This window comes from Oreochromis aureus, linkage group 17, assembly GCF_013358895.1.
Source record: "Oreochromis aureus strain Israel breed Guangdong linkage group 17, ZZ_aureus, whole genome shotgun sequence".
NCBI classification, from domain to species: Eukaryota; Metazoa; Chordata; class Actinopteri; order Cichliformes; family Cichlidae; genus Oreochromis; species Oreochromis aureus.
In genome coordinates this window covers 24,722,468-24,746,608 of record NC_052958.1, presented here as the reverse complement: position 1 = coordinate 24,746,608, position 24,141 = coordinate 24,722,468, and the positions used below count along the sequence as shown (strand labels likewise).

At 42.4% G+C, this 24,141-nt stretch overlaps 2 protein-coding genes across 5 annotated transcripts; both read left to right on the top strand.

Moving 5' to 3' along the window:
- Positions 1 to 801: 801 nt before the first annotated feature.
- stil (STIL centriolar assembly protein) lies at positions 802 to 11,875 on the top strand. 4 transcript variants are annotated; one of them, XM_039601470.1, is made up of 16 exons: positions 802 to 1,632; positions 2,492 to 2,599; positions 3,068 to 3,183; positions 3,299 to 3,474; positions 4,877 to 5,124; positions 5,200 to 5,283; positions 5,601 to 5,687; positions 5,759 to 5,900; positions 5,980 to 6,083; positions 6,178 to 6,286; positions 6,978 to 7,703; positions 7,926 to 8,028; positions 8,114 to 8,333; positions 8,604 to 8,676; positions 9,172 to 9,449; positions 10,746 to 11,875. In XM_039601470.1, the coding sequence occupies exons 1-16, from the start codon at positions 1,568 to 1,570 to the stop codon at positions 11,320 to 11,322; spliced, it is 3,216 nt and encodes a 1,071-aa protein (XP_039457404.1). In that variant the 5' UTR covers positions 802 to 1,567; the 3' UTR covers positions 11,323 to 11,875. The 4 variants fall into 4 exon arrangements, with proteins under 4 accessions (XP_039457404.1, XP_039457403.1, XP_031596417.1 ...); XM_039601469.1 differs by having other exon boundaries at positions 803 to 1,632; positions 5,983 to 6,083; positions 8,601 to 8,676; XM_031740557.2 differs by having other exon boundaries at positions 803 to 1,632; positions 8,601 to 8,676.
- A 1,814-nt stretch (positions 11,876 to 13,689) lies between these two features.
- Positions 13,690 to 23,872, top strand: serpinc1 (serpin peptidase inhibitor, clade C (antithrombin), member 1). Its single transcript, XM_031740540.2, has 8 exons — positions 13,690 to 13,801; positions 16,267 to 16,633; positions 18,636 to 18,851; positions 19,036 to 19,173; positions 21,000 to 21,218; positions 21,834 to 22,008; positions 22,910 to 22,974; positions 23,530 to 23,872. Exons 1-8 carry the CDS (start codon positions 13,692 to 13,694, stop codon positions 23,704 to 23,706), a joined length of 1,467 nt encoding a protein of 488 aa, XP_031596400.2. The 5' UTR covers positions 13,690 to 13,691; the 3' UTR covers positions 23,707 to 23,872.
- The last annotated feature ends 269 nt before the right edge of the window (positions 23,873 to 24,141 follow it).

Here is a 24,141-nt window from a genome sequence, read left to right as displayed (position 1 = left end):
AAAAAATTGAGTATACTGACCAGAAAACTGGGGGGGGATTTAGAAGATTTAGCTTGTATGTGACAGTGAATTTTATTGTGTGGTGTAAATCACAGTTTATTCTGTGCATTCGACAATAAAACCTCTTATCTTTAAACCTGGGGAAAAGGGGGATGCTTTGTATAGTAGTAACCCTGTTTTTTCCGTGCAAGCAAGGCTAGCAGTGCTTGTCCTGTGAAATCTGAAAATACATCAATTACAAAGTACCAGAGTCCAAGATCAATGCGATTAAAAGAAAAAATAACAATGAAACACAGGGAGCACAAAGTCATGGAAATATATATTTTAATTTGATCCAGTTTGTCTTTTTAAATGGTGTGGAATAATGTGTTTCACTGTCCCCAAGACATGTTAACAAAGCCCAGAAGTGCAGGAACTTGGTGGCATCCAGCTTTAATCAACCTATTTCTGGGCTTCACACAGGAGCCTGTTGGACTGGTGTCATATAACAGGTTGATAAATAATTCTTCTATGTGCTGCTTTCCAGGAAACTACTTGTGTGCTTGAAAATGATACAGCTGAACACACAAATAATTCAACAGATTCTCATACATAGATCATGTGTCACCTGGCTGGCTCAGACTTTTCTCTTGTAGCCCATGCTTTTTGCTGGTCAAGGTAAACCTAAAGAGGTTGACATAAATTTAAAAAAAAAAATTCTATAACTCATCTACACAAGACATTTTAAAGCGGGTGTAGGAGCCGTGGCACGTTGCCTTTAATTAACTGTAATCTCCACATTTCAACAATTTTTTTCAAAATAGAGTTACGACCTTAACCTCGAAATGTTCAATAATATTTTTTCCTTATGTGACCCTAATACTCTTTCGTAGCAGAGGAATGTAAGAGAAAAAAATACGTGTGTGAATGAAGGAGCAGAGGTAGTGAAGGTGAGTACCTCGCGCTGGCCATTTAAAGAAACAGCGCACAAGAGAGGTGAAAAAGAGACTGCAGGCAGGTGGAGTGGGTGGAGACGAGTGTCAGTGTTGATTTGTGACAGAGGGATAGCAGCAAGAAAGAAAAGGAAGGTTTACAAGATGGTAGTGAGACCTGCAATGATGTATCGTTTGGACATGATGGCACTGACTCAAATACAGGAGGAAGAGCTGAAGACTTTCAGATCTTCATTACGAGTGAGCAGGATGGACAGAGTTAGAATTAGAAGAAGAAGAAGCGGCACGCCATTGGCCAGAGTGGCTACGGCGGAACTTGCTATTGGCTGATTCTGTTGCCCCGCCAGTCGAGTCGGGAAACAGCGCCATAATTAAACTGTAGCCGACCTGTGTTTTCTGCGGATTGTTTGCGGCCCGATTTACTAAGATAGTAACAGACAAGAAATTCGTTTCAGGAAGGTTGGAACTTTATTAATCTTTCAGTGACCTCCCCAAAGAGTCTAGTTTTGTTACGTTTAGGCAGGTAGCAAGGGCGTTAATATGTCCCGATCGCTAGGCTAACGCAAATACCCCAGCAGTCGGTAACAGCAGGCTCCATTTAGCGGTCACAGTCTCTTCTTTCAGCTACAACAGCGATGAACTACCCGCGAAGCCTCCAGGGTCTGCAGTGTGAAATGTTCCAGGAGACTGCGAGAGCACGGTGAGTTAATGTTAGCACACAGCTAGTCGTCATTAAGCTGCTCCGTTACAGGGCCAGTTCCTTTGACAGCAAGTAATAGTTTAATAACCCACCCCCCATCTCCCAAAAACTACAAGAGAAATGAAAGCTGTCGGTTCAGCAGTGGTCTGATCTGTTATCGGACGGATTATATCACAGGCTGTGAGTCTCGCGTGTTCCCCTTTATGACAGCAGCGAAGGAGGTGATCAGATTCTGAGCTGGAAGAAGGTTTTAACTTTCGTGTTGACTTCACTTGACTTGGCTTGGTAACGACAACAAATAATATTCCTTCCAGGCCAAAACACTGCTGAAAACCCACGCTTACTATAGTCAGTCTGTAGTTTCCTCTGGACCTTTTTTCCCCAAGCCTCAATCAGCATGGATGCCACTCTCCCATTCCCATTTGGGCAACTCTAGGAGTATGAATGTCAAATAGAAAGCACTTAGGTAGAAAAATGGTGATTGAGGCAAGTTGTATAAGGCCCTTTGAGGGCTACTCAGAGTAGAAAAGCCCTATATAATTTACCGTCAGATATCTCTTACCATCAGATATATAAACTGAACTGGTCTGTGAGTTTCTGTGAGCTATAGCTAGCCTAGATTTAACAGTGAATTGAATAAGCTCTTTAAAAACTTTATGTCAACATCAGTGAAGAAGACCAGAATATACTTTTACACTTGGACTCTGAATACAAAAAATAAAATTTCTTGTCATCCTCGTATTTTAGTCATTCTTTAATGATTACATTTTTGTGACTTGATTAAAATGTGAATCATTTTATTATGAAATATAACAAGCTGTTTTTGGAGTGTCCCCATCTTATCTCTTGTGCTGTACAGGAACTCAGTGAACCCTCGGACACCGCTGAGTTTCCCTAAATCCAGATCAGCTCTGTGGGACAGCAGCCCTGTGGGCGAGAAGCTCCGCCTTCACCTCAGCTCACACAGGTAACTGCTTCCTTGCTGACCAATAGAACTGGCTGTGCACTGTTGTAGTGAGAGCACACTGTAGCTGAGATCTTGACTCACTGCTTGTGGTCTGCTAACATATGCTAAAGTCTGCTGAAGGAAAAGACTGCATACTAAGTTATTAAGATGGTTATTAAGAATGGATACTTTTCACATTTGATATCAAAGAAGATAAGATGCTTTTTTTAAACCACGTAGAGCAATAAAAACATGACAGACTTCTACACTTTATATTTTAGTCACTGAATCAATAACAAATTTAACCTACTATAATCTTGTCATTTTTAGTCCAGTAAAACTAGACTAAAAGAATTTAGATGCCTAAGTACTGACTGAAAGTACAGGAGTAGTTGCTGTCAGAATGAACACCACCTGCTCTTGCTCTTTGTGGTTTGTGGACTTTAAAGCTTTGCTGAGTGACAACAGATGAGGTATGTGTCTCTGCAGGAAGCCTCGGTTGGTGCTATTAGAGAAAACTCTTCGTCTGGCGCATCGTCATGCCCGTCGCAGTAACAAGCCCCGCCTCCACTGTTTCTTATTGGGAACGGTTTCTGTCGATTCAGGTCAGAGGTTAACTTCAGCTCATCCTGAATGCTGATTCAGCTCTTTTATAAATGTGTCTGTGGCATGGAGCACCTCAGTCCAGCTGTCCGTCCTCTGTGTGTTGCTGTGGTTCAGATGAGGAGGGCATCACAATCACTCTAGATCGCTTTGACCCGGGTCGGGATCAGGCCGGAGCTTCGGGTCAGGTTCCCTCTGCTCCTCTGCCTGGAGACGTCCTGGTTCCCTGTTTATTCTCCTCTCAGACCGAGACTGTTGTCCAATCAGAGGCCGAGCTCCATCACTGCTTCAAGGTGAGTTTGTTACCCTTCAGCCCTTCCACTTCCTCTAGTGGCCACTTGAAACTGCCTAAAGATTACACAGACAAAACATTTCCCAGTGTAGCCTTTTCTAATCTGATATAATCTCAGCCTTCAGTGATAGATGCTGGCTCTCTTACAGCCACCGCACAGATGTTTTCCTGAGTTGCTGTTTAAGAGTTCACAAAGTGTTTCACATTTAAGTTGAAAAGAAGGGAGTTTTATCCGAAAAGGCAAACATGTTTCAAATGTCTCAGCTTTTATAGAGCTGCCTGCGTACTCCTCAGTGAGACTGTAGATGTTTCAGTATAGTTTTGGAGGGGTGATGCATTTAAGTAAGGAATACAGGTTGTGTCAGGACAAATTAAGCAACTATGAACAGATTCATCCTGTCGAGTGTGTGAATAGCCTCGGACACTGTTTACTGATGCGTTACGGAGTCTATGATGCCACTGGGCTGATCTGGTTCTGTGTCGACCCACCAAGATGATTTAGGTGATTTTTCAGTGGAACACTTGCCGTGATTCAGACTGCACCAAACACAATCTGGGCAGGTTCTCTCACACTTCAGCTGTACTTTCCCTACCACCAACAGTCTGTCTCAACCTCTCCCTGAACTCTGCACCGTAATCCTGCCTTCACTCTTCTTTCCAAATGATTTCCAAAGTCATTCTACAGTCTACAGTCCTTCACTTGACGCTGCCTAGATATTTTCTCCTGTGACACCACCGTGCAGTCTCATGTCTTGTTCAGATACGGATTCTGCATAAGATGTAGTCCATCTGTGTTCACCTGCCTCTGCTCTTCCGCCCACATCAGCCTGGGTTCCTCTCTCATCTTGAAGTACATGTTCACTGCACTTCCTTTTTTGGTGGTGAGCCAAAATTCACTCCTATCTCTTCTCTGCATTTCTCTCCTTATGCTGTGCACTCCTACCCAACACCTCATCACCGCTGTTCCTTCAACTACATGTCCACTAGAGTGTGCTCCTTCACAGCTTCCCCCTCTTTTTTCTTTGCTGTTGGCCAACAGCACCAGAGGCAGTTGTTGTTAACCAGACCTGACCAATCTAATGTGGAAATCTTACTGATGAGCCACACGTGTGATTTGGGAAACATTTTATCCACTAGGAGTACACTGGCCTTTGGCCCCTGTGGCTGTGTTGCAGCGAGTGCAGCACATGATCAACTCTTCTTACTACAATGATCTTAGCATATGCATGCTTAGACTGACACAGATGTGGTTTTAGGTGGAGCACAGCAGCTGCTGGTGTTCACTTCAGCTGTTCTTGTGATTTGGCTGAATCACAAGAACAGTTGCCTTAAGACACTTTATATTGTAAGGTAAAGACTCTACAATAATACAAAACTGTGTTTACTGTGTGTTGGTGTTTTAGGTGTTGCAGCAGTTTGTGAGCAGCCGACAGACTCTAGATCTGTCTCAGCTACTAAAGGTCAAAGGGCATGTGGCCTGCTGTGAGCAGACTGATGCTGCAACGTTTACCCTCAGCTGGTCAATCATCAGTCCGTCTGTCAGCGTGGAAGTGGAGCCGGTCAGAAGTGTCCCCATCATCCCGACTGCTCTGTTCAGGAGTCTGACCAACATAAGCAGACCGCTGGGGCGTGAAAGCAGCCGACAGAGAGGGTGAGAGAGCGAGAGTTCATCGCCACACGTCTCGGCCTCTAATCACGTTTGCTGACGTCTTAGTTCTCCTTTCAGGTTTCTGACCATGGACCAGACCAGGAAGTTGCTCCTGCTGCTTGAGTCTGATCCGAAAGCCTCCAGCCTGCCGCTGGTCGGACTGTAAGCTTCACCTTTCATCAAACAACCCAGGGGGAAAAAAAAGTCCAAATTATCACCTGGTAGTTCTTTTGGGATGTGATTAGCAGTTTTACTTTTAAAAATTGTTCACATTTTAAGAAAATCTAATTTTAATTTTAGAATAATTAATGAGAGGCACTTGTATTTTTTATGAAATGTTCTACTCCAAGTAGGAGTACCGAGAAAAAATGACATGAAAGATTTTTTTTTAGATGAATTCTAACAGTCCAGATGTGAGCCCAGATGTTTTTGCTTCTCTTAAGTGGGGGTATTTCTTTCTGCTTCCTATCTCGCCACAGCTGGCTGAGTGGAGTCACACACATCTACAACCCTCAGGTGTGGGCCTGGTGTCTGAGATTCATGTTCAGCTCCACCCTCCAGGACAGGTGAGGTGACGGTGGCAGAAAGGAGTGGATTGGACCTGTGCGCATGTCTGATCGGCTGTGCTGTGTTTCAGAGTGCTGTCCGACGGTGGCTCCTTCCTCCTCGTTGTGTTCGGTTGCGCTCGCAGAGCTCCTCAGTTCTTCCGCTGTCGAGGCTCAGGACCACAGCTGGACTGCCAGCTGCTGACGGCTTCACACACAGCCACTCTCTACCAGGTAACACAGCACCTGTTTTAAACTATTGCTCCTCCTCCTCAGTCATTCACTCATGATCAACTGTGCTGTGTATGCTCAGCAGGCAGTGCAGGTGGATGGAAAGACTCTGCAGGTGGAGCTGACTTCAGAGGATCACAGCAGAAAGTTGGAGGTCTTCAGAGAAGCTCAGATCTCCTTCAGCAGGCAGGCCAATGAACTAGTTAGAACTTGTCGGACAATTAGCAATGGTGACTAAAAAGTGTGTTAATGCTTGTGTGCTGATTGTTTGTGCCCTCAGAGCGCCTCCACCCGCCGCTGCCCTTTCTGTCACTGATCAGGACTCTGGAGTTGAGGATGATGATCTTTCTCCATGGCCGTCCCCAAGCCCTCATACCCCAGCTCACCAGGTCAGTCACAGAATGGGCTCGGGCCAATGCTGCCGTTAACACACTGCAGGGTGGTTTCTGGTGTGACAGATGTTTTGCTCAGATGTGGAACATGTTACGTGTGTGAGATGTGAGGTCTGACCGTTCTGCGGCTGTGCAGATTTAACATTAGGTTTCCCAGCCCTTAGGATATTTCAGGCTCAGGTGTTGGGAATATTTTACTTTTGTGCGTCACGACTCGCAAATCCAATGTTTCATGTTCATCTCCTTTTTCCCAGCCTTGTGTAAAGAAATCCACAACATATGATTTAAATGTGGATGTGTACTTTTTATACTTTTTTGGTCCCCACTCCTGCTTGCTGACAAAAAAAACATTCGTCATCTTCTTTCGGTGACCTGAAAACACTTTGTTCTTCTCTGTCTTGCTGGCTTTCTCTCTGTGTCTGTCTGTGTCTGTCTTTCTCTGTCTGTGTGTTTGTGTGTGTGTGTTGGGTTGGGGTTAGTAAATGGTTAGTGCATATTGATGTTGCTGATGATGTAGTAGCAACTTTGTGTTGGGTGTGGGGTTCTTTTTTTGTGTGTGTGTGTGTGTGTGTGTGTGTGTGTGTGTGTGTGTGTGTGTGTGTGTGTGTGTGTGTGTGTGTGTGTGTGTGTGTGTCTCTCTCTCTCTCTCTCTCTCTCTCTCTCTGCAGTAATCTGTTGTTCCTTTCAGGCTCGGCGGGTGGAGCCATCTGTTCCTGAGCTCTCTCTGCTGATTGACTCCAGCTTCACCTGCACTCAGCCCAATCCTGCCTCTGCCTGCAAGCCTCTAGCTCATCCACGTGGAACCTCCTCTTCAGCCCCTAGAACTCCTCCTTATCTTCAAAGCACCCCCAACCCCAACTCCAACCCACAGCAGCCCTGCACCTGCTGCTCTAACCATCCCTACAACTGTACCGCCATTATTGCCTCCCCAGGTCTCCCTCCTGCTGCTTCACCCGTGTCCCATCATAATGATCCTTCTCCTTCTAGTCTCATCCCTGCTCCTCCTCCTCCTCCTAGCAACCATCCAACTCTTTCTGTACCTCCTGCCTCCACCAATCAGTCTGTTCCTCCATCATTCACTTGCTCTGCCCCCTCTCCATCCCATCAACATGTTTCGCCTCCACGCTCCTCCAGCCACCCAGCTCCTCTCAACCCTGATGCCTCTACTCCCCTGTCCACCTACCACCACTCTCCTCCCTGCACACTTGTCCGCCCTCCTACTTCTTCCTTCCCCTGCAGACCCCCAGCCTCCTTCCCACATTCCCATGCAGCAGCAGACCCTGTGTCCTCGCCCTGGCTTTCCCAACCCTCCTGTATGAATCAGTGCTGTTATCAGGCTGGTAGAGTTGTACCACCAGACACCTACCAGCTCCTCCTCCATCAGGAGCACCAGCTGCGCCTGCTGCAGGCTCAGGTAACAGCTGTACTCTTTCCACACAACACAACCAGAATACATACGTCATGAACAAGAACAAGGACTTGTCATTGGTGCACAGGGAACCAGGAAGAGGCCTGAAACTGGAACTGTGGCTGTATTTAAAGGCTTCTGTTGATAGTAGTGCTGGCTATTTTCAACAAGTACTGTTTAACGTGGTTGCATCCTTGCTGCAGTTAATATTTTCTGATAATCGGGCAGGTCCAGATGCTCCTGGAGGCTCAGAAGAAGCTTCAGTCCTCTAACCAGTCCCCAGGTGACATACACACGCCCACGAGTGTGGCCAGCATCGCCGTAGAGACAGGTGAGTGTTTACTGAGCACTCAAATCACCAGGAAGAGGTTTACAGCTCACATCATCACCATTTTTCCCCATCACTCTTTTTCCAGGTGCTAGTCTGTTCTGGGGGAGTCCTGCACAGCCCACCTCACATCAGGAAGAGCAAGTGCACCCTCCCTCCTCCACTGGGCCCCCATCTACACCCAAGCCTCCACCTTCATCTTCCTCTTCTAGCCCCTCAAACTCTTCATCATCACTCATCAGGCCTGCGGGTAGTGCTGACAGTGACAGAGGTCATTCAGCTCCCTGCTCCCCACCTGGTGTGCACAGGTGAGAACAGGTGCCATTTAAAGAAACAAATTATTTTTAGCTCAAATTTCTCTGTACTGCAGAAGTACTGACATAACCTCGTGTAACTGAGATAAATCCACTCAGTTAATGGGTCTTAACTTCTGCTTTCATTGTTTTCTTTTTGTAAATTGATGGTTTGATTTGCAGTGACACTGAATAAGCCTGTGGTGCTGCTGAAGTTTAGCAAAAAGTTAAACCGCTGTTGTGGAGCTATCTCACCAACGCCTTTGCTCTTTTCAACATCAGCAGTCCAGTTCTGGGAGAAAGTCTCAGCATGTACAAGCCTACAGAGGAACAGGACACCTTCTACCACAACCTCATGGTGAGACAAAATAGTATCTGCAAACCTATTTGATGCCTGGTCTAATAAAACGTAACAGTTTGACTGTTTGCAGTCAGAATGATAGGAATAGACCCTTCCTTTCCAGAAAGCGCTGCATGAATCTCTTGGCACTGCCCACTGCTGGGGAAGTGTTGCCAGTCATTGATGTAGGACAGCGTTTACAGAATTGCTTGATATTTTTTCCCCCCCCCTCCTCCTCCTGATGAAAACATAATATGTCAAACATTAACAGAAAAAAAAAACACAAGGATCAGTCAAAGGAGCAATGACATCACTGTTCAGTAAAAGTAACCTAAAACAGGAAGATTGTGTATCGTTACATTTTAATTCCAAATTGAACTTCTTATTTTTTCCTTTCCTTTTTTCCTTTCCATTGGTCAGCATGAATTAACACAGGGTTCATTTGTTCTCTGGGTACAAAGGACAGAACTGTGTGTGTCATATAAAGATTTACTTTTGCTCTATGTGTCTCAGACTCAACTCACCAGTCGTCTTCAGGAGTCACCTAGCAAACAGGAAGTGGAGGACGAATCCAGGAGGACGAGGAGTCTGTCAGCAGTTTCTGATTGTTCTCAGTCCTTCCAGTCCATGTCGTCCTCTTCATCCAGCAAGAAGCAGCAGCAGCAGAGTCCAGTAGAAGACCCGGTGGTCAGTGCTACACTGCGGCAGCTGCAGCAGCTCGGAGTCCACGTGGACGAAGAAGTTCTGACAGAGTCTGGCAAAAACCATCGGGAAGCTGTGGAAACTGCCAGGTACTGAAACGCCTCATACATGGATATCTGTGTGCCCCACGCTTAAACATGAAAGTAATACTCATCTAGAGCTGCAGGCTCCTACTGCAACCTGCTCAACTGTACTACAGACTGCCGCTTGAACTTAGGTACAGGTTCATGAATCCAGATTTCAGTGAAGTTTTCTCTGGTCCCCTCCCCAATCAGACCAGGAGTGACATGTTTAGCCGCACGTTCTCCTGAAATTGCTAACTCTCTGAGTGGTGTACGGAAAAAATGTCTGCTTCACAGATAATTGGGAAGTTTCCAGGAAAAACCTGATCTTGTTCGTAGAGATGGCATTCATCCCACTTTGGATGAAGCTGCTCTCATTTCTAGAAATCTGGCCAAATTTATTAAACCCCCCTAAAATGTGACTATTGTTGGGACCAGGAAGCAGAGTTGCAGTCTTATACGCCTCTCTGCTGCTTCTTTCCTCCTGATTATTAAAAACAGATATATCACAAAGAACAATATGACATCGTCAACTACAAAAAAGAGTAAAATGGTGAAATGTGATTATTAAACATTAAGTCTCTTTTCCATGACTATTGTGGGTGAGGGGGTTTTTTTTTGTTTTGCTTTTTTGTTTGTTTGTTTTTTTAAATTAAATGTCCATGTAAATGTTGAAAATATCAACCTCAGCATGGCATTTATTCTATTATTAGACTCAGTTAGCTTCTCTCGAAATTTAAGTGATCCCACCACTTGAATCACATGCTGCATCTTGTTCTGATGTATGGCTGAACATTTAACAGTATTCCTTGAAAGCACTGTTTTATTTTTCTTCTAAAGATTTTCTAGTCAAATTGAATTTTACAGTAATGCATTACAAAGCAGTGGGGAATAAAGTAAGTTGCACTAGATATCTTTCTGAAAGCCCTGTGTCATTTTAGGGATATGATTACTTTTTTTACTGTTATGTTCTTAAACGCCATGTGCAGAACAGCTACCTAAACTCTACTCCCACAGAGGTTGATTGGCTTTTTTACAGTGTTACATTCATCACTGCATACAACTCTGGACACAATGTGTACTCTGAAATTGAAGGCAACAAATCAGAGATGCCTGACTCCCCTGTGTAACTCTCAAATGCACAGCCTAAATCGGATAAGACACAAGCTATCGAGGAATTTGTATCTCACTAAGGTAGATGAAGGGTCTGCTTTATCTTAACTATGTTGCTACACTTTATCCTGTCAGTGTTGGAATGTAATGCATCTGTGCAACAGGTTCATAGCCGATGTTATGACTGTTTTTCTCTGTGTGTACTGTCAGCACTCTGGCGAGCATCAACCCGGCAGCAGTACTTTCTAGACTGAGAGTTTCTGAGCCGACAGCCAGCACTCTGTGTCCAGGAGGCAGCGTGGATCTGAGCCTGGAGGCCAACGCCATTGCCCTGCACTACTTGAGTGACTCTCAGCTCAGCAGGCTGTCCTTGGGAGGCCACATTCCTCATTCTAGTCTCACTCCCTCCTCCACCAGTGATTCTCTGCCATCACCTAGTAACATGTCTCTGGCCACCAGAAAGTACATGAGAAAGTATGGGTTGATCGAGGAAGAGGATGGCGAAGATGAGGTGGAGCAAAAGGAGGTGGGAGTTCAGGAGACATCAGATCGTGCACCCTTGACAGAAGCTGTGAATGCCAGGTTCCTCCCACAGAGTCAGCTGATCCAGGATCTGCGCCCCAAAATGCAGCTATTAGCCAACCACACTGAACCACACACCAGTGACAAAAAGAACCATTCCAACAGGCAGCCATCTTTTGTCAGGGCAAACCTCCGTCAGACAGAGGGCTCACTGGGAAACATCCTGGACCTGAGCCGCCTGAGACAGCTGCCCAAACTCTTCTGATGCCCACATCACCAGTAAAGCAACCCCATATTGAACTGTAATATGCACTAAGCTTTTATAAATAGTTAAAGCCTGGTGTGTCCTAGGTACTCTCAGCTGGTCTGATAGACGTCCTGGTTTTCATGGACACTGGCTGTCACTGGCAATTTGCCGTCTTTAGTCCTAGCAATTCTCTGGGATGCAGAAAAATGCTGGAGGCTAAACTATTTAAGACAGCTGCCAAAACCCTTATGACACCCTGTATACCAGACTAAACAAACCTCTCAAACTTTAAATTGAATTTGCTTTGCTCAAGGAGCTTAGGACTGTTGCTAATACGATTTTTTTTTTTAATTTTTTTTTTTACTGGAAACCTGGTTTCTTTTTAAAAACCATTAAAGTTTAAATGGTGTGCTCGGTGTGTTAATGAACTAATAGTCTACTAAGTTGATCGGATTTGTGTGTTTGATGGACTTTTTGTGTCATATTTTCCTGTTCTGTAAAATGTCTCATGAACAATTTGTTTTAGTATTTATGAATCCACAAATAAAGTTTTCCCAGGAAATTCTATTAAAACTGCAGCTGATGGTGTTGCTTATTTCAGACGCGTCATCTGGAAATGTACTCTGTTAGTAGTTAGTATTGCCAGTATTAGTAGTATTGCCACACCCACCAGAGTTTCCAAACCAGAACTCTGTTGTTTTTTTTAAACTAACCACCACCTAGTAAACATATTAGCTATGGCATTACTCCACATAAATAGTCAGCATGTTCATTACTTGATATGGAGTTTTCTAACTCCTAGCTTCATCTTTTACAAAGTTCCTAATTACTGTAATGCATTTAGTTCAACCTGCTGCCTTTAGTTACAGTCTTGTGACTTAGTGCTGCCCCTTGAAGCTTTGCAGTCTCTCTGATCGTGTCCTGGCGACTGTTGGCTGTCATCTCCCAGCTTGCTGCCAACCCCTCTTCTGTCTCACCTCTGCGGTATCCTGTGCAGCAGGTCCATTTGGTTTCTCCAGACTAATCAGGATCCCCTTTTTAAATCCTCTGCTGCCTTGCTTGCACCGCTGTACATTACCAGCCACTGTTGTACACATGTTGTTTGGCAGGAGGCGGTCTTTGGAATTGGATTTCCCTCCCCCACAACGTTCTCCTTATTGGTGAACGTTGTGGGGGGGAGCTTGCCAGAGCTTCTGTGGGCTAATCATGTTCAAAATGTGTCCTCCAGTCACCACGGAGTATCCCCTCCTTTTTCCATGCAGTGTGGAGCATCAGTTCTTTGGTTTGAAATTCCTGGAAGCATACAAACCATTGACTGAGGCTACACTACTCTGGCCTGAGAGCTCTGTGGCATTGTATTTTGAGTTTCACTTCATCTTGGGGCACCAACTCCTTTTAATAAAGTTGTCTATATTGTGCTGGATGTTTCCTTCCAAACCTTCTTGTATGCCCTCCAGGTTAGTTAGCTTAATTTGTAGGCTTCATTGTTTTTAACTTTAATTCTGAGCATTTTGTGGCTTACGGAAAACTGTAAATAATGACTGAAAGGCAATAATAAATATATTTATTACTGCTTATCGTAGTAGTGGTAGTAAATTTAAAGGCTTGTGTATAGATTGCTAAGGCAGCCAGGCTGCTGATTTCTTTGCTAAGTTCAAACAAATCCAGGTATGCAAATATTGATAAATAACAGATTTTTCCATGAAATGTTCGTATGCATGATTTATGCAGACATTTGTGCCTATGCACTGTTCGTAAATGACACCCACTACAGGAAATGAGGGCCAATGTTTTTACAAGTAATCCTTGAAGCTCAGAGGACATCTCTAACATGGCCTTTTCATAGTACACAGCCCTGACCTTGAACACTGACTGTCCAACCACCTGCTGTTGAAATCTGTTTTCACATACAGACAGTCAGAAGTAATCTGGTTTGGGGCCATGGTTTAACTCATCAGGGTGAGCAGTTGGCCCATTTGCTGTCGAAGTGGCCCGGGTTTAAATCTGCCCTGTGTTGCCTCTTGTTGTGTTGTCCCCCTGCTCTCTCTCACACAGCTTTCCTGTATAGGTAAAGACTAAAAGAGTCCCAAAGTATTTGGAGAGAAGGCTGTTTAAAGATGGTTTATCAGACAGAGGATGAACTGAGGTACCTCACCAAGTCAGACCTGTTTTAATTCAAATGTAACATTTTCCGAGAATTGTTTCTTAAAATCTTTCATAAAATCTAATATTTAAATATATGATTTGTGATCATAAGAAGACATTTTGTTCCAGTAGTGGTAAAGAATTTGTTTTTCTGAGGATGTTTTGTTGTGGGTTGACTGGTCCAGTCGTCAGTGTGTGGGCGAATGAGTCTTTCTGTTGATGGCTGAACTAACAGTGGATCAATGTCTCAAAGGTTGATTCGTTGTTTGTGTGCTCTGCAGGACACTGACCTGAGTTCAGCTCAAACTGCACATATCTGCCTGTGTGAACGCTCACAGCTCTACCTGCTCAAGTAAGACCCAATGCTTGACTTTATTCTTTTTCTGCTATAACAGTAAAATGTGCATATGGTAGACTAGACTAGAATATTGTGTTTGTGATGCCATACAGCAAACATGCTTTAGTGAAGGAAATGTCTTATTTTAAAAATGTTGATGATCTGGTGCTTGATGGGGAAAATATTTCTGGTTGTTTTGAACTTTACACGCTTGTGACTTGAATCTGATTATGTTTATGTTAGCTTTGTATTCAGCATTGATGTTTAAAGAGTATATTGTATTTTTGTTGATCCTGGCTGCTGTTTTTAGCAAAGTTAATGCTCGACATGTGTAAGAATATGTTCCTGGTGTTTTGTATTATATGGAGTTCACTGGCCTTGGGATTATTTTAGTTCGCTCTTAGATTGCTTTTTGTCTCTGTGGTAGCTCTGTGCTAGCAGTGTTTGGAAAGTTTGGCTAAAAGAGCTGATGGTAGATAGAAGATCCAGCTTTGTACAAATGAGCAGTTGAAGATGACAGAGATGGAAGGAGCTGTATTCTATTTGTGTTGTTGTTATTCCAATAGTGTATGTTCATTCTATAAAAGACATACAAAACAATAGATCAATGGATAAGTTGGTATATACAGCCATATATGTACATACAGTACATCAAAAAACTATATTCCAATCACAGAGTCCAAAACTACAATTCAGTTCAATTTTGTTTATATAGCACCAAATCACAACAATAGTTGTCTCAAGGCGCTTTCTCTTGTAAGGTGAAGACCCTACAAGAATACAGAAAAAAAAGAGAAAATCCAACAATTAAATGATCCCATATTAACCACCACTTGGTGACACTGGGAAGGAAAAACTCCCTTTTAACAGGAAGAAATCTCTGCCAGAACCAGGCTCAGAGAGGGGCGACAGGACAAAGGCATGCTGTGGAAAAGAACCAGAGATGAATAATAATTAATGACTAAAAGCAGAGTTGTGTATAAACACATAGTGAGTGAAGAAGAAACACTCCCCCAGCAACCTAGGCATATTGCAGCCTAACTATGGGAGGATTCGGGGTCACCTGATTGAGCCCTAGCTATATGCTTTATCAAAAAAGGAACATTTTAACCCAATCTTAAAAGTAGAGAGGCTGTCTGTTTCCTGAATCCAAACTGGGAGCTGGTTTTAGAGAAGAGAGGGCTAAAAGCTGAAGGCTCTTCCTCCCATTCTACTTTTAAATCCCATAGGAACCACAAGTAACCCTGCAGTCTGAGAGTGAAATGCTCTATTGGGGTTATATGTAATATGAGGTCTTTTAGAAAAGATGGGACTGATTATTTAAGACCTTGTAAGGATAAGGCTTTTAAATTTGATTTTGGATTTAACAGGGAGCCAACAAGAGGGCGTAATATGCTCTCTCTTTGTAGTCCCTGTCAGGACTCTTGCTGTAACATTTTGGATCAACTGAAGGCTTTTCACAGAGTTTTTAGGACATCCTGATAATAATGACAAATGTCCAGCCTAGAAGGATTAAATGCACAAACTAATTTTTCAGCATCACTCTGAGACAGGATATTCTTAATTTTAAAGATATTGTGCAAATGGAAGAAAACGGTCCTACATATTTGTTTAATATGTGCATTGAAGGACATGTCTTGGTCAAAAACAACTCCAAGGTTCCACAGAGTGTTACTGGAGTCCAAGATAATGCCATCCAAAGTAAGTATCTGGTTAGACACTGGTTAGACGTTTAGGGGTTTTGTCTGAATTTAGAAGCAGGAAATTAGAGTTCATCCAGGTGTTTATGTCTTTAGGATATTCCTGCAATTGAACTAATTGGTGTGTGTTATCTGGGTTCATGGATAGATACAGTTGTTTGTCATCTGCATAGCAGTGAAAATGCTATGCTATGCTATGCCTTTAATGATACTGCCTAAGGGAAGCATGTTTAATGTGTACAGAATTGGTCCTAGCACTGAACCCTGTGGAACTCCATAATTAACCTTGGTGTGTGAATAAGACTCTTCATGAACAAATTGAGTCTATTAGATAGATATGGTACAAACCACTGCAACACAGTACCTGTAATACCTTCAGCATGCTCTAATCTCTGTGATAAAATATTATGGTCAACAGTATTGAACGCTGCACTGAGGTCTAGCAGGACCAGCGCAGAGGTGGGTCCACTGTCAGAGGCCATAGGAAGATCATCTGCAACCTTCCCGAACGCTGTTTTGAAACCTGACTGAAACTCTTCAAATAAAACATTCCTATGCTTATGATCAGTTAGCTGTTTTACAACTACTCTTTCAAGAGAGTTATCCAGTGTTGATTTCATTCTGACTTAAGTGTTTATGAAAAATGCACTCAATTGTATGTAGTATTAAAAAGGTCTTATGCTTGAAATTGACAGACTTCGATTAAAAGCTTAGAAAACTGAAGTCAAATGGACTGAGCTGCAATATTATAAGCTCACTTCTTGCTCGTCCTTTTTCCAGGATGAGGTTTGCCGATTGCCTGTTGGTTCTGGTGTTCCTGCCATTCCTCTCTGTTGCCATCGCTATAGACATCTGCTCTGCCAAACCCAAGGACCTCTCTCTGGAGCCATACTGTGTCTATCGCAGCCCTGAACCTGAGCTCTCTGAGGGCCCAGCGCTGGAGCCTGAGGCAGTCCCTAATTTCACCAATCCCCGAGTATGGGAACTGTCAAAGGCCAATGGACGCTTTGCTCTGTCACTGTACAAACAGCTGGCTCTTGGCAGGAGCCCCGAGTCTAACATCTTCATGTCCCCCATCAGCATCTCCACCGCATTCGCCATGACCAAACTCGGAGCTTGCAATGAAACGCTGAAGCAGATCATGAAGGTGAAATGCTGCATCATTGTGATTCTTTAGTTGTAGATGAAGACAACCGCACCCCACCCCAAAGCTTTTGTCAATATGTTCCCATGTGCTTTTTTAACAGACCAAGGGATTTTCAATATAGCATTTTGAATCATAAATCTGTTTGCACACAATAATAAGATAATTTCAGAAAAAAACAAAATTTACCAGTATTGGTAGGTCTTAACATCCAGCTTTATGTGAATTAAAATGATCAGCGTGCTAAAACAGAGCTTTTCCCTATTTTCTTATATGAAGCATTTCAAAGCTAAATCAAAATATAACTTTAATTTAACACCACCTGCAAAGTGAAACAATAGTGGGAGTGTTATGCTGTGGGGATGCTTCTCTGTGTCTTGAACTGGGAATCTCATTAAGAATTATGAAGAAAGGATATATGAGATTTTGAAAGAAAACATCAAAGAATCTGCATCAAAACTGGGTCTCAGTCATTGCGTTGCCTTCCAACACAACAACAACCCAAAACATACGTCGCTTCTGGTGAAGAACTACCTCCAATGTTATTAACTGGCCTGCACAAAGCTGTGACTTGATTCTGATTGAAAATCTCTGGGGTGAACTGAAGACCAAGGTCAGTGCAAGAAGATTATCAAATATGGAGGAGCTGGAGATTTGCCAAAGAACAATGGGGCTGGGACTGGTAAGAAGATGTGTGTGAGACTTGCTTAAAAGTACAACAAAAACTGCAGGCTGTTATCCAGCAAAAAAAGATACACGTTGACTTTTGCAATAATAAACTTTTGTTTTCTTTGAAATAATTATGTTATTGTGTGCAAATAGAAATAATTGATGCTTTCTGAAGGAAACTAGTATGTTGGAAATGCTATCATCTGCTCTGTTAAAAGGAAACTTGGGAAATACTTTTTTTTTTAAATTACATTTTCGTAGGGTGACTAATAATTCTGTCTTCATCTGTTTTAGAATTGAAAGTTAGTCCGTCCATTTTTACATAGGACTGAAGATAAGAACACAAAACGCTAAACAGCTTGAAGAAGAAATATGTTTCACACAATATATGTGTTGACGAGTCAAAACAGCAGACACATCATAAGTGAAATCTTTGCAGCAGATAGACTCACACATTCAGTGAGCCACTATATTTGCCTGAATTCAGTCTTAGATTAGAAACTAAAATCTTACCAGTGATAGCAGTTTCTGTTTGGAGTGGCTCAGGTGGTCCTCTCCCTTTATGGGAGAGGACCGTCCTCAATCGCACTCTTCACTCACACATGAACAAGATCCCAGGATCCTTAATCACATACTAGAGAGTATGAAAAGTATGGAGATAGCATGCGTGAGTGTAGGAAATGGTCAGGGGTGGAATCGAACCCTTGACTCTTGGGTTTTTGTGGTCTTCTAGGCCTTTTGGTGTTACTGACCTGGCCAGAGCATTCCTTTTTAAGCACATGACTGTTTATTTGGCAACCTGTAGTGCTTTGGCTATCTTTCAGATATCTTTCATATTGAAAGTTTCAATTTAAAACTATGAAATGGAAGTTTAGCACTGGGTATCAACTCCAGATTTTAAAAATCTGCCTAGTTTTGTCATGAAATACCAGGGGAAGAGGTCCTGCTGGGCCATGAAAATGCTTTACATTTAAACTGTCCAATAACTTTTGAGCCTGTAAAAATGGGGGGGGGGGGGTATGCATATCCCATGAGACACAGTCGAAGGTCTCCTCCGACTCCACAAAGCACATGAAAATGGGTTTTCCAGGCATTTTCGAATATTCTTAAAAGGATAACAAGCTGCTCCAGCATCTCAAGACTGTGAGAAAAACTTTCAGTTAAGTTAATAAACTAAGCCACTCGAGGATCAGTATCATGCCCAAGGATATTTTGGCATGCAGGTTGGAGGAGCCAGGGATCAAATCACTTTCTTGTTAGTAGGTAACTCCTTCTACCTCCAGAGCCACAGCTATGCCAATTTTGTAGCTCAAAATAACGTTTTTATTTTCTGCAGGTATTCGAGTTTGATACCATCAAAGAAAAGACATCGGATCAGGTCCATTTCTTCTTTGCCAAACTCAACTGCCGTCTGTACAGAAAGAAGGATGAAACCACTGAACTAATATCTGCCAACCGACTGTTTGGGGACAAATCATTAACCTTCAACGAGACATACCAGAACATTAGTGAGACAGTGTATGGAGCCAAACTGCTGCCTCTCAACTTCAAGGTAATAATGAAAAGAACTCAATTTGAGACAACTTTTATTTACTGCACCTTTAAATAGTTAACATTAAAATCCCATTTTCCCTAAGTCTCTAGGGAGGCTGAGATTGCAAATTTAGCATTATTCACAAAATGACATTGATCTGTCTTACACCAGTTATACTGATAACCTTGTGTCTGTGGTGCAGGAGAACCCAGAGAGAGCCCGGGTCACCATCAATAACTGGATTTCCAACAAGACAGAGAACCGAATCCAGGACACACTACCAAAAGGGTCACTGGATCGCACCACAGTCCTGGTGCTTGTGAACACCATCTACTTTAAGGTACTTGAATACCAAAAACTGCAGCTCACACTAAATTATTTTTGTCTGCATGCTCCATACATCATTATTGCAGGGTTTTTACCTGTAAAGTGCCTTGAGGCAGCTGTCATTGTGATTTGGTGCTATATGAATGCTGCAATTTGATCAAAATGTAAAAAGTTCTTCCTTGTTTTTACACTTTCTAATATCCTTATAGAAAGTAACCAGAAGGGAATATTTATAAGTTAGTCAGGACCATCATCTCAAAACATGGAATTCTAATGGAAATATCGCTGCATTTCCTAAAATCCATATTCCATTTTTTTCTCACTCTAAAACACCTTACCCATTGAAACTTTGTATTTTAAGATTAAGGTTTGAGATTGAAATAAGATTTTTAAAGACATAAAATAACTGAGGAATTTAATCTCTGGGCAGCACATTGGTGCAGTGCTTGGATTAGTGGTTGATGGGCGCGTTATAGCTTCCACTTATGTCTCAGTGAGTAAATTTCATGTAGTGAGGATAAGGCACGCTCCAGTCCAGTCTATGAAACAGCTTTTTGTTTTTGGACGTTTACTTTATTTGTTTTAGTGAAGTTACGAAGCCTTTTAAGTGGTTTTATTTTTCTAGAATTTTTGAACCCTCCTAATGTTTTCAGTACAGCCACATACATTTTCAGCTACAGGCACAGAATGCAAAATTGTTTGGGGGTGATGGTATGGAGGGAAACACACAGCATAATTGCTTTCTCTAAACTCTGAGTATCAGTATCAGGGGATATACATTCATTAAACATGCTACGTTACTAAAACAAAAGCAATTGTTTTTTGCTAATGGGGTCAGGTGGGAACGTCAGAATTGTTAGACTTGGAGTGAGCCAACAGGGAGCTTATATTATATAAAAGTAAAAAGTAAAAGTAAAATTTTATTTGTATAGCACCTTTCAAGATAAAAATCACAAAGTGCTTCACAGAAGCTAAAACATAAAAATAAAAATCAACCAAAAGCAAGTTTAAAAAGATGAGTTTTTAGCTGTTTTTTAAAGCGACCACTGAGTCCACAGATCTCAGGCTCAAAGGGAGAGAGTTCCACAGTCTGGGGGCCACAGTTACAAAAGCTCTATTGCCTTTTGTTTTCAGCCTCGTGTGTTGGACAACCAGCAAGCCCTGGTCACATGACCTCAGGGACCTGCTGGGAATGTATGGATGTAAAAGTTCACTGATATATGTTGGTGCTTGTCCATGCAGAGCCCTGAAAGTCAAGGTCAAAACCTTAAACTGGATTCTGAATTTAATGAGGAGCCAGTGCAGCTGAATCAGCAGGGGTGTGACATGGGAATACTTGGAGGACTTGGTCAGAAGCTTTGCAGGAGCGTTCTGAACAACTTGCAGATGCTCCAAAGAGGCTTTACATAAACACGTAAACAAAGAATTACAATAATCCAGACGAGATGAAACAAATGCATAAATGACAATTTCTAATTCGGAGCGCGATACAATGGGACTCAGTTTAGCAATGTTTCTCAAGTGATAAAAACAGGAGCGGACCAGAGATTTAACATGAGCGTTCAAAGTCAGAGCTGAGTCAATAGTAACACCAAGGTTCCTGATAGAAGGTTTGGCAAATGTAGCAAGTGGACCCAAGTTTTCCATAACACTAGGTACAAATTTTTTAGGAGCACAAACAAGGACTTCAGTCTTCTCCTCATTTAGTTGAAGAAAGTTTCCAGCCATCCAACCTCTAATGGAGTCTATGCACCTATGCAAAATCTGTAGCTTGGAAACATCTTGGGGCTTAAAGGAGATATATAAGATAAGAAACTGAGCACACTTTCTGCTTCTTAGGGTCAGTGGAAGAACAAGTTTGATAAAGACCAGGTGTTCGTCACAGACTTCCATGTCAGTGCGAGTCACACCTGCTCCGTCAACATGATGTACCAGCAGACCAAGTTCAGGTACAAGTATTTCCCTGATGACCATGTGCAGCTGCTGGAGATGCCATATCGTGGAGACGACATCACCATGGTGATCATCCTGCCAAGCAGAGACACAGCACTCAGTCAGGTAACCCTGACCAGCAGGTTCATCCTTCTGTGTTTTCAGCTCATCTTGTCTAGTGTTTATAATTATGTTTCAGTTATAAATGACTTAGAAAAATACAACCATAACATTTTCTGTCCCTTCCACACAACATGGAAAAGAATGGTTTAAAAATGATAATTATAAATTAATGGTAAATCCATTTAGTGCTATCAGACCTACACTGATCCTGCTTATTATTGTTTTTAATGAAACTCTTGGGCTCTTTTGCCTTTATTGAATAGTACAGCGAAGACACACAGGGAAGCAGGGAGAAAGAAAGTAGGGAAAGACACACAATTAGTAGCCTCAGGTCAGAATTGAACTAGGGCCCCTGCTACTCCTACTAGTTATTTTACACTTAAATTGGCCATACCAGACTAATTAATAAGGAATCATTATTACATTAAGCAGAAATGCAGAATGTAAATAGCAAATAAAAACTTTTGGTCTTTTGTCCCGCTACTTTTTCTTTATTTTTGAGCTGCAGAAAAAATGCCTTTTTAAAGATATGTAGTAATTTAAGAGTCAAATGTTGACTGGTGCATATTACATTGCTGTTGTACTTCACCTCTGTGCTATGTGTACTTGTTTGTTGAGGTGGAGGAGAGTCTGGACCTGGCAAAACTGAACAGCTGGTTGGATCAGATGAGTGAAACAACCGTCTCTGTTGAGGTCCCTCGCTTTAAGGTGGAGCACAGCTTCAGCTTGAAGGAGAAGCTTAAGGAAATGGGATTGACTGACCTGTTCAGCTCTGACAAGGCCAGCCTGCCAGGTACTTAAACCTGAACTTTAGATCTCAGTCCAAAGTCCACATCAACTGAACTAAAAGTGAATTTGACTATTATTTTGATTATACATACATAATCAAATATAATTATATAAAGGTTATTCAATTATATTTGGTCAGTCTGGTCAAACACGCTACATTTTGTCCAAACACTTAATAGTCTGAACGTTTTGGGGATTTATAATTAATGAAAGGAAGTTACAATCACAGCATTGTAAGATGCAACCTTATGTACATCTTTCACCATCTTACAATGCTCTGATTGCAGCCATTCCCCAACTCTCTGTGAGTGGTACTCATGGCCATTGATCAGTCATCACTCAGATCAATGAGCTCTGATCAGTGGTTGTTGATCAATGGTCATGAGAATTTACATATTAATGATCAAGGAACTGACCTCACAGCACATTGTTCTTTCAGTGGTGCTAGTTTCAGTCATTATGCAAATGTACTGTTTATAAGGTTTGGGGAAACCTGCAGTCAGCTGAGGCTGAAGAAGTCACTTGGATGAGCAACGAAACGTTTCTCCCACTGAAAACGCTGCGTCCAGATGAACAGAATCAACTTTTGGGGATTTACTTACCTGGATGATTGAGCATGAATCAGGACGAAAGGAAGACAATTTGGAGAGAGTAACTGTCCAAAGACCAAATTATATTATTTACTAAAGATTCATGTCATTTAAATCAAGTTTTGATGCAAACATAAATGGAGGACACCTGCGGCATGGTGTTTTTTGTTGGCTTCTATTAAGTGGAATTTATATTTTATTCTGAATATAGAAGAGAAGCAGAAAAAGTTAACTTGACCTGTTGTTGGTTTTGATTATGGCAGTTATAATGAACAGTTAAGAAAAACCACAAAATTCCTTCTGTCTGTGTTTCAGGGATGCTGGAGGATAGCAACTTTGGCCTCTACATCTCAGATGCCTTCCATAAAGCTTTCCTGGAGGTCAGTCAAATACTATCCACATCATTTAGAGTATGTTTTACATTATACAGGTCCTTAAGTGTGGGTCAGGACCATTGACTGTATTTGAATGATCAGTGTAGCTTCCAGGTCTGGGAAGCAAAGCTAATGCAGAAGTATAAAAACAAGTTGTTGTCCTATGAGCTTGCAGGTTTTCTTGGTTATTTCAGTCCTGAGATGGTAAAAAAACATGACAAACTGGTGGGTGATGGCTACATACATCTGTACAAACACCCTATGATCAGGACTACGGGGTGAGGGGATGCTTCTGTAATGAATGACCACATTTGAGTTGTAGTGTTTCCATTTTAAATGGTTTTTGAACAATTTGTCTTTGGAAAAAATGTTTTTCCCATAAATGTTATTTTGGGCCTTTTTTTATATATCATTTCGTTTGGTATTAAAACATAAGCATCTAAATCCATATTGGTATCCTGACAGTTGATATAAATTCAGAGAGATGCATTTATACGAGTTCCGCTCTCAGACACAGGTCTTAATTTTAGTTAATAAGCAACTGTGTGTGCTGGTTTGCAGGTGAATGAGGAGGGCAGTGAGGCGGCAGCAGCCACCGCTGTGGTGGCCGTCGGACGCTCCTTCAATCCGTACAGGGAGGTTTTTACAGCTGACCGGCCGTTCCTGGTGCTCATCAGAGAGTCCATCATCAACACGCTGCTATTCACCGGCCGTGTGGCTGATCCCTGCAACCAATAAAAACCTACACACGAAGCGATCACTGCTTTATTAAAAGCCGCAAATCATAAAAATATAGTAATAAATATTTCAAAATGTAAATATACTGCATAACAATTCAGCACTGTGCTGTATGATGTGGAGCTAATGCAAACTTCATTTTACAACATTATACACTACACACACACTCAAGAGTGGGTTTTTGATTTTTAACCAAAGTTTTAGACGTTTGTTTTGTACTTCAACTTCATTTCATTTAAATCCATCCATCCATCTTCTTCTGATTATCCGGGGCCAGGTCGCGGGGGCAGCAGCCTAAGCAGAGAAGCCCAGACCTCCCTCTCATCAGCCACTTCCTCCAGCTTGTCCGGGGGAACACCAAGGCGTTCCCAGGCCAGCCGAGATGTACGAGCCGCTGGTGTATGGTGCCTTGGTGCTTCTCCCCCATTTCCCAAC